General features: G+C 40.0%; 1 protein-coding gene across 1 annotated transcript; it reads right to left on the bottom strand.

The window, feature by feature from the left end:
* Positions 1-5,563: 5,563 nt before the first annotated feature.
* On the bottom strand, positions 5,564-6,977 carry LOC137594343 (T-cell surface antigen CD2-like). The gene has a single exon (XM_068313762.1). The coding sequence runs from the start codon at positions 6,840-6,842 to the stop codon at positions 5,832-5,834; it is 1,011 nt and encodes a 336-aa protein (XP_068169863.1). The 5' UTR covers positions 6,843-6,977; the 3' UTR covers positions 5,564-5,831.
* Positions 6,978-10,489: the final 3,512 nt, after the last annotated feature.

Here is a 10,489-nt window from a genome sequence, read left to right as displayed (position 1 = left end):
TAAATAAATAAATAAATAAATACTTAATGTATTTGTTTTTCTTTCTTTATTTGTCAGTAAATTAAAAAATCTGACCAAATCTGTATTTTTTTGTTGTAAAATTATCATGAAAATACAACATGACCCCCCCCCCCCCGTATATGGCTGTATATGATGCAAAAAAAAAAGTCCTTGCTTCTTCCCACGAGCTAAGGAGGGCAGTGTTGTCCTCTACTGAGCTCAACTACTTCCTGCTGTTTTACTGCTTGTATACATTTTCCTGAAATGGTAGATTTGGTGAGGGGATACTCCAGACATTCATCCAGGCAGAACAAAGAGTGTATCACACTAATCTGACGGTGGTAGGTAGGACCATTTGGAAGTGATTTATGTCCTATTTTGCGCTGATCCATAACCTTACATTTGAAGGGGTTAACCCACATCAATCATTTCTCTGAAGATCCCCCACTTTTTTTTTTCCTTGCCCTTGAATGAATAATAGTTTCTGGTTTCTTGCACACCAGCACTCCTCTGTCACAGGAAGATACAATCTCTGGACAAGAAAGACTAACTATTGTCCAACCAAAAACCTCCAACATCGTCCTTCTCTCCAAAACGTCTCCACCCGTCTGTCTACCTGTCCCGATTGAGAGCGCGCTGCCTTGTGTGCCGTCTGGGCTCCAGCCGGTCTGATGGTTGGTGATGATACTCAATCCCAGACACTTCAGCAGGCCAGCACAACATCCAGAGAAAAGCTTTTAGTGCATGAAGCCCTATCAAAGCTTTCCAGACTCCATTTTCCAGATGAATTTGTTTTAATTTTATGATACACTTATGTTCAAATGTACATAGTTTGGAGAGGAGGCTTTAGGAGAGGAATAAATGTGTGTTATGAAGTTGAGTGATGGAGAGATGATGACACTAAAGGCTCAAGACTACAAAGAAAAAGTGATATATGTGAAGTAATTTTACTTTTCTTTGTGTTAGATGTATTTTTGGGGGGATTCGAGGAAGATAATTTGTCCAACTGAAGCCAGACCCACGACCCGAGAGAACGTCCAGAACTCCATTAATCCTCATCCTCAAAAGCTTTTCTCTTTTCAAACACTGTTTATGAATGAGAGCAATACAACACATCTGCAGATTTCTCATCTGTTAATCAAGCTTTTTTTTTTAACCATTCCTTAACAATATTTTTAAAAAAAAACAGCATAATGATATCTTTAATTTATTAGACTAACTAGCTCCTCTACAATAAAGGGACAATGCTGGGGTTTTTTTAATATCGATGTTTTGTAACTTGCAGATATTTGATCTGGGAAATTTAGCTTTTACTTATTTTTATCTTGTAGCAGAAATTAATTCACAGTAAGTCAACTGGAAGCAATGAAAGTAATCTTTTGGAGATGATGTTTATTAGCTAGATAACCATGGCTGTTTCCCAATCTATGTACATCTCTTGTCTTTTCAGCCGACAAAACTGGGGAAAACAGGTGGAAAATTCAGCTCTTTCTGTGTAAACCCTAAAATAATTACTATGAATCTTGATTAATCTGCCACTGATGAAACTGCAAAATGCTACATGGACATATGTTTTCCAGTAGGCGGGATAATTCTGGAACCTTTAAAAAAGAAACAGAACAAACAAAATGATGGTTGTTCTCAAATGTCCAAAGTAGCTAACGTGCATTCTGAACACATGAGAAAACTTCTGATCAATCTTTGTGCTGACACTAACAATGAAGCCGCCACAGAGCCGCCATATGTGCCTAGGCTCCGCTGTATTGTTTTCAAAGCGACCTCAAATTCAAGCCTCATGGTTTTAACCCATCCTGTAAAATGGACCGACGGCGCTGAATGAAATATAACGTGTCCTGCAAGAGAAAGGCGGGAGATCTTTACATGAAACGATAACAGTGGGGTTTCTGATTTAGTTTTACACTCCATATGGTGCAACAGCTCAACCACGATCTCGACCCAGCTGCTTGCGACACATTTGCTGGCAGGGTGCAGCATCAGTGACCACTTCAACCAGACTGTCAGTTGCCATAAGGGCACGGTTTGACTGATTAATTCGTCCAGAAGACGTGTCAGACACACAATGAGATGTACTCTAATTAGAGGATTTACATTTGCATACCGATTTAGCTGTGGATTTACACTACTTGTAAAACCACTATTAATATTATGCAACATCTGATGTCTGCTTTGTTTCATGTGATTTTTTTTGTTTTTGTTTGTCTTTGTATTTCACTCTGCATTTTATTTCACTTTTTATTTCACAAATTATCTGCAAACGCACACTTCCACCTCCCTAAAGCTCACATAAAGTCTATTCTGGTGCTGAAGTACTTTTTCAAGGCAAATTTCCATTTGTGCGATTGCTGGAAAAAGCAAAGCACTTTTCAAAGCCGTTTGAAGAAACGCCGAGGCCACACAGGGAGGCCATTGGAGCTTTGTGCTGATGCTATGCTAGATAGGGACGGCATAGTCAAAACAAAACCTTGTGTTGTTAGACCTCTGTTGTACCTTTACACCTCTCTCATCTTGAAGTATTGTTGCACAACCCTTCACTGACAAGCTGTTATCCCTGCATAAATCCACATACACAATGCAGTTTAAGAAATCATTCTCCCTAGGAGTAGGTAGGAACAAGGACCAAGTCAAAGGCTTCAGACTGTCACCATGATCTCTTCTGGGTGTTCCTCAAAAAGGTATTTTCACTATCTCAGGGAATCATCTTGAGTGCCTTTTGTACTGCATTTGAAATCAAAAAAAGTCTTATTGTGCCAAGTGCACATCATTTGCAGAGGGATGTCTGTTTTTCTATCTTCTTTTTATTTTTTACCAGGCTGTAATTTTGTGTCGGAACACACACACACACACACACACACACACACACACACACACACACACACACACACACACTACAGCTCCAAGAATGTTACGGAAATGTTTGATCTTTGTATGAATGTTGAGTCTGTGCACACAAGATGCTTATTAGAGCAGGAGTTGGAATTTCTCATCCATCTGATTTATATCAGGTGCAAGACCATAGATGGGTAATTTGGCTGATAGAGGCATTTTTATTGCAGAGCTCTGTTTGTACTGGAAATGATAGGCCTGTTTTACAGCATTAGTGTTCTGGAGTTTACCCCTTTCTTTTGTCTGCAGTGGATTCTCTCGGAATGTTTTGTTTAGGCTCATCTTCTAAATGTCAGCTTCACCTGGAGTGTGTAGCAATACCCAAGATGGAGACAAGCTGTGGGATATACCTGGACTGGGATGAATTAAGACAACATCAGGAATACCACTTCAGACATCTCTCACCTTAGTATCAGAATGAGTTGTGTTGATAGAGAAAGTGCAGATAAAGCATGTCTTCAAGTTGCTTTCAACTTAAAAACTCTTCCCAATATTTCAATGGATGTTTTAGTAATTGTGATTGCTTTGATTGCTGCTGAGAGCGATACAGGGATGATCAGAATAATGGGCAGAAGAAGTAATGAACAACTACACTGCTTCATATTCTCTGTGGATCCACGTCCTCCAATATAAAAAACATTCTTTTTAACCACGCAATGCAGCACATGAACAGTTCCTCTCACCACCAATCTATTTTTAAAGTATGTGCTGACAGCAGTGATTTTCGGTGTAATGTCTGTAGACATTGGTGCTGTCACATTCCTTCACTGTCTACAAACGGCAGCAGCGCTCCCGTCTGTTGGTCGGTTTCCAACAAAGGGTTATTGTTTCCTCAACCTTTTCTCATTCCACATGCCAGCCTCTGACTCAGAGCAGCTTCTGAAGCCCGAGAATGAAATATATGTAATTTTGATGCACATCCGCAATCACTGCAGATGTAATATTTGAAATGAAAACTGGAAGAAAAAAAAAGGATTTCAAAGGGATGTAACGTTGGTTTTACAGGCATCACCCACGTCTTTTGGATACTGGAGTGGGCTCATCTTTTAGTTGCATTAACTTCAACCTTTTGTTTGTTCATCCTAAGATGTAGTGCATGCCAAACATACGCTACCCGGTCAGCTTCCAACAGCAGATACACAAAGTTAAGAGCGAGGTGGTTTTTAGAGTGAAGACTGAGCCTCAATTCATCAGGTGTACAGAGAATCAATTCAATTATAATGTTGGTTCCTTACTGCTGAAAGTTAGCCAAAACAACTAAAAAAGGTGATGACATATCATTTTTCACAGTTTCATTCCGCTAGCCAGGAAACAAATTACTACAAGTTTAACATTTTGTTTGGCTTCCAGGAAGGCTGTTATTTTTGGAAGATGTGTTTCACCCTCTGATCCTACAGTTGTTTCTTTTCACCCATGCAATCTATTAACACGTTTTTAGAGCTGTCGAATGAATGCCAAGCACGGCGTTGTCCCCAGGCATCCAATGACTGACTGTAAAGTGTGAAATCCTGCTGAGGTCCCGAAAGTGCTCCGCCTCCATTTAAAAATCAACGCTGCCCGATTCCTCGCTGCAGTTTGGATTCGAGCTGATGAGATTCAGACATCTGTGGACCGTGCGCAAAGTTGCATGTGTGGTGTGAAACAAAGTGAGAGGTGGACAGATGGAGGACAGCAAATCATTTGGGCCGGGCTGTTGAAGGAAACAGTGAATTTTTAACATGACATTTGAAATTGGATTTAACACCATTTTAATATCCTGTGGTTCAACAAAACTACACATTAACCCTTTCTATTCATTCTTGGATTCTTAAGTCAAATTCTTCTGAAATGTCCTCCCTTATCACTGCTGTAAGCGACAAAACACCTTGTGCATGTATACATTTTCAGCTGGTGAGAGAAAACAATGAGGCGTGTTGCCAAATCGAATCGCTGTTTCTCAAGAAATTCAAATGGCATCCCACCAATAACAGATACTAGCTTTACTGTCAAATCCCAATCGGCTTGACTGAAACCTCAGTCCCCCTAAAAAGAGAGCAGGAGAGGAGCAGGGCCTCACAAAAGATGACATTGGTTTGTAAATTTTGGGCGATGACGCTCAGGGGGATTCCATTATGTGGCTGTCACACAGCATTATGCCAGACAGCCAACGCTTTCATGTGTGGATTACCATTTACCCGTCAGAGATAATACATATTTGTTTAAGCTAATCCTTTTCTCTATTGATTTCTTTCCCCTTTAATAACTTCTTGCAAGTAAGCAGATTTTAAGGAGTCTGAGAATGCTAGCATGTAGCAAGCAGAAACAAAAAAAAGCTGTGTTTGACACAGATAAACTGTCGTGCATCATTTTCCATAAAAAACAGGACATGCAAGATTATTTCGGACAAATTGATTTTTTTTTAAACATGAACTTGTGAAGATACAAAAAAAACAAATTTATCATATTATTTATAAGTATGCACATATTTTAATAATTAAAATATGTGCGGCGTAAGACAAAGAGATCATCAAATCTTTGAAACAAATCTTACACCAATCAATATGAAACCAAGTTTAAGTGCAGAAAATCTGATATTACCAAACGATATTTTGTAAATCCTTGAACTTTTTCATTTTCAGTTGATCTCAGACACATTCCTCTGTCTTTAGTTTGTATTTATTACTATTTATTAGTATTTATTTCTATAAAATTATTCAGCCTTTCAAATAAAATGAATTGGAAGGCTCAGCAGTTCAAGAGCTTTCAATGAAACAATGGATTTCTTAAATGATTTGACAAATCAGACCCATCAATATTGACATTTATCAAGTACATAATTCATATTCCTCAACAGCATCTCATTCCCATTAACATCACAACTGAAAAGAAAATCTGAACTTTTCATGAGGTTCAAATAAAGACATAGTTTCAGATCCACTTCTGCAGTTTCAGATGTTTTGTGTGTTGGGGCTCTTCGTCCTCGGCTTTGGTACCGGTGATGGTTGTCGTCTTTCAGCGGTTGTGGACAACAGCTGTTGCTTGTTTTCTGTCTCAGCTTCGGGTTGAGAAACGCTCTCATAACAGGATCTGGGTGAGGGCTCAGGGACCAGCGGAGGACAGTCAGACGGGTGCATAGTTTCATACTCCAGGCGAATGTGTTCTGCTTCTCGTTTCCTTACAGAAACCATCCTGAGCTCCCCGTTGTCTCTGCTTCGCATTTCAGTTTTGTTGCATCCGTGTCGACAACATAATATGATGACAATGGTGAACAAAAGCAGAATCAGACCTGCTCCTCCTATAAACACAGCCACAACCGGTTTGGATGTGAAACAAAGCAGAGCTGGCGGTGATGGATTTTTACAGATTGGACTAACGGTGTCACTCTTCTCCTTGCTGATTTTGTTTTCCACGCTGCATGTAAAATCCCTCTCCCCTTTTAACTGAGCCAGAGATATGCTCAGTTGTTGTCTTGTTTCAGCTGTTAGGGTCTTCTCATCCAGCTCCCATGAGAATACCAAACCATGAGGATTAGCTACATAGCAACTGAGATTAACAGCAAAAGACTTAAAATCACAGATATAAGTGAGTTTAGGTTTTGATACCTTGTCCATTAAACAGAGGCGACCGGTCCATGTTTTAGCCAGCGTACCGTTGGGATACAGCAACTTTGCCTGATAAGAGCCTGCATTGGACAACTGGAGGTTCTTCAGCATAAGTGACCCGGTTGCGGTGATGTCCGTTGACTTTCCGATTGAGATCAGGCCTTGTTTGTAGAAAATTATGGAGGAATTATGTGTCCATCTCAACACATATGTGCTCTTCAGCTCATTGTAGACAAAAGGCAGAGTCACGCTTTGACCGACAGCAGCGTAGAGTTCACATGTATCCTCGTCTGCTGCTGAGAGGTTGATGAAGCTGAACCCAATGATTACGCCAAGTGTGGCAACAAACCACACCATGATGCAGAAAATGTAGGCCGAGGAATCCTTAAAAGAATCGCTTCAGTCCTTATTCTGATCTGTTGATCTTTTGAAAGCTGGTCAGAAAGCAGTCCTGTTGCATCTACAACCCAGATTATAACTGTCATACATGGCATAACGCTTTTGGCTTAAAAAGAAGCAAACCTTGAGAAGGAAGTAAACTCCGTCGGAGAGTCTACTCTCAGTTCCTTTAAGAGGCAAAAACACTTTGTCGTGGGTGTGTGGCAACAAACATGTTCCAGTCACATGAATGCACAAGAATAAGATATATGTCATCTCTCATTCACTTCCAAATCAGTGTGGAAAAAAAAAAAATTCTATAATTTAGAATCTTTCACATCCACGCAAGGACAATAACCACAAGCGACCCAAAGGCAAATCCATTTCCATTGACCCCATTTCAATAATAATAAAGAATCAAGGGAAAAAATTAGAAAGGGGGTGAAGTTTGGCTGAAGTCAGCATAATATTTGTATTTGACAGTTTTCTCTCATCATTATGTAAAGAAAAAGAGTTTTAAACCAGTTTGAAGTTGAGATAGAGATGCTTTTCCCTCTGCTTTGACTACAGACTCACTAAGATCGAGTCAACCTTTGTTACAGAGCACTTTTGAAGATATGAAAAACCCTTTATATCTGTCGATCTGTCATGACATTTTATGTGCTGCAAGCAGGGTTCAGCCAGCAACGCACGGTGTAGTATTTTAAGAAAGTAAAGAAGGATTATATTACTCGAATTTTCAAAGAAATTCTAAGATTTATCAACTGCATATTTCCCTGCTGGCCTTTAAGTTATTTATCCTGATTATTGGTTGGGGTTTTTTTTGGGCTTGTGAGACACGAAAGATTTTATCTTCTCTTCATTGGTTGAGTCAGGGCTCTTCTTCTTGACAAAGCGGCTGAATAATAAGAGGCCATCACCTCCCTCATTAAAATATGACCAGAATTCCTTTGTTCTCGTGGCTTCAGTGGAACAGCTTGGCTTTGGTGCTGTATGTGTATTTTGTGGTAAGAGAGGTTGGCCATGCTGTCAATTAAAAATCAAAGTAAATCATTCTAATAGAAAAGAGCTGTTGTGTGGAAAGCAACGCAACCGTCATTTACTTTTGACAAACCACAACAGAGAGGATACTGCCGTATCATATTTTGACCCCATTTGGCTCAGTGGTTTTTATCCAGGTCTCCTGTCGGGGCCACAAGTGGAACCCAAGACATGGATGCAGACCGCAGGCATGTTTTTGGTGGTAAAAAAAAAAAAAAAAAAAATTCAACAGGAGGGAGGATGAAGCGATGATGATGAGGAGCGAGATCCAGAGCAGATGAAGCAGGAAGAGAGTGAAGGGCGGTTGTGCTCCATAGATCTGTCAAGCATGAGGAGGAATTACTGAATCCATAAACCAGAGCCTTGACGTGTGCATACCACAGGGTTGTAAGAACAATCTGGCACAGAGCACCAGGACAGCCTGGGAAGATACGAAGATACGGACCGATGGCTGATGGGAAACAAGAGTGTGGAATGAAAGGGGTGATGAGCTGGTTGCAGACAGGTGTATGCGATGATCAGAGCCAGGGTGGAGGACCACGCCTTCATCAGCACACACCCCAACACCCCAAAAAAGAGAGTGACAGAAGGGACGCACACTTGGAATGCAGGATAGATGAACAGCAGATCCGGTCATGACTGCAAACTCTACCTTGTTTTTTAAATTTGTTTTATCTGGAGCTGAGCTGACTTTTTTTTTCTTCACCTTTTTAAATGAAAAATTAGCTTTTGAAATGCACCCAATTATCATAATCAAGTGAGATTTGCGTAAATCCCCCCCCCAGCATTCCCAGAAAACAAGATCTATTCAGTTCACATCTAGAAATACCCTTGTCAATCTATAATTTGTGGCATCTACAACCCTCCAAAGTACTCCTATAGGAGTGTTTGCTGGAGCTACACTGGAATGAATTCATTTTGCTCCCCACAACTATAATTTTGTGCAATTTGCAGTGATTCACAATCATTCTGTAGTTCTAAGCACCTTCAAAGCAAAGATACCATACAAAGAACACCTGCTTCTTTTAGTTCCACCATCATTCCACTTTTTTTCTAACCCTGAGGGAATAGATTGATGTAAAATGCTAGCTATTCACAGAGGGCGTACTGAGAGCTGAATGCAATGAATTCCTTGTTAGAAATGTTGTAAAGATTTTATCTCTGAGAATTTTCCCTGCCAGCTCACAAATAGGAACATGTGAGTAAGCGTGCATGCATGTGTTTCACAGACGAGCACAGCCGGCTCGAGGTATGACTGAGCTTTATATCACAGCTGACATGAACCAAAGGAAGCATCCATTCCCAATCCTTCTCCACCTTCCTGATCAACATCTGCACCTCAACATTTGAGGTTGTCGACTTGAAGCGTTTACTGAATCAGGTTTTCACTTTCCCTGTTTCGGTAGGCATTTTTGCTGTTTCAGCACAGCTAGAAAAACATCCATGCAATGTTTCTTTTAAAACATAATATATGCAATTATATAAAGGTTAAATAAAGGATAAATAAAGGTTAAATAAAAATAAAATAAATATATAGAGATCCATCTGGTCTCCATTAATTGTGTGCCTGTGGATCTATGGTCCCTCATAACGAACACCTTGCACTAATAAATCATGCCCATTAAGTGGGAAACTATTCTGTAAAACTTTGAAAGAGCTTAAAATCGTGGAAATATTTCACATACAGGAGAATTTGTAAGTATAGAGACTCTGGGGAGTCTTTTTGGTGTATTGCATGTAACAAATGAGATTACCAGGACCTTCGTCAAGTCAAGATGATTATTTATGACAGCAGATGATATACTGTATGTCCGAGAAGGTGAAGAGTGCTTAGACACTTCAGCGAGATTGTGATCTAGATGTTATCTTCTCTGAGAAACAGCAAATACTTTAAATCTGCCCTTAAGAGACACTGGTGATGGTGGTGGTGGCTGATGACTCTGCTGAGACTGACGGGACTGAGGAAAAACAGTGACAATGGTGAATCTGTGAAGACTAGTCAGTGATGAGGAGGCTGAGGTCTCGCATCAGACTAGCAGGAGAGGATTAGAGGTACAGACATAGTCCAGTATAAATTAAAAAAAACAGCTGGAAGGTGATTGGCCAGTCATGAAGGCATTGTCACTGTCTGAGTGGCTGGACGTGATATCTTAATGATGACTGAGATAAGGACAGGAGAAAAATTAGAATGATGTGTGCAATGGGTGTGAATGATAAAATGGTAAGAGAATAAACCGTAACCCAGATTATTTTTCTTGACAGGGGTGTAAATAATTCTACTTTTTTAAATGTATAAAAAGGCACTCGTTGGACCGGAGGTTTTGGGACTGAGTGGGGGAAGAAAACATGTTCTAATCCACTTCACTTCTGCTCCTGTCAGACTCTGTTTCCTCTCCTTGACTCATCTGCAGGTTGCCTCATACTTTGTGGGTGTCAGGGAAGAGGAACTGAGCTCTACTGAAGACAAAGCCTGTGTATGATGATGTATTGACATAATGTTTATTATTAGATGGTGGAACAAAAATGCATGAAGTTATTTTTGACAGTTAAAAAACAAAAATATCTAGTTTTTGGAAAGCTTTTAA

This window comes from Antennarius striatus, chromosome 4 (assembly GCF_040054535.1).
Source record: "Antennarius striatus isolate MH-2024 chromosome 4, ASM4005453v1, whole genome shotgun sequence".
NCBI lineage: Eukaryota > Metazoa > Chordata > Actinopteri > Lophiiformes > Antennariidae > Antennarius > Antennarius striatus.
The sequence above is the reverse complement of the archived record's forward strand: the minus strand, read 5'-3'. Positions and strand labels throughout refer to the sequence as shown.

Coding starts and splice junctions, on each gene's coding strand:
- LOC137594343 (XM_068313762.1), bottom strand. CDS start 6,842: ATGGTGTGGTTTGTTGCCACACTTGGCGTAATCATTGGGTTCAGCTTC.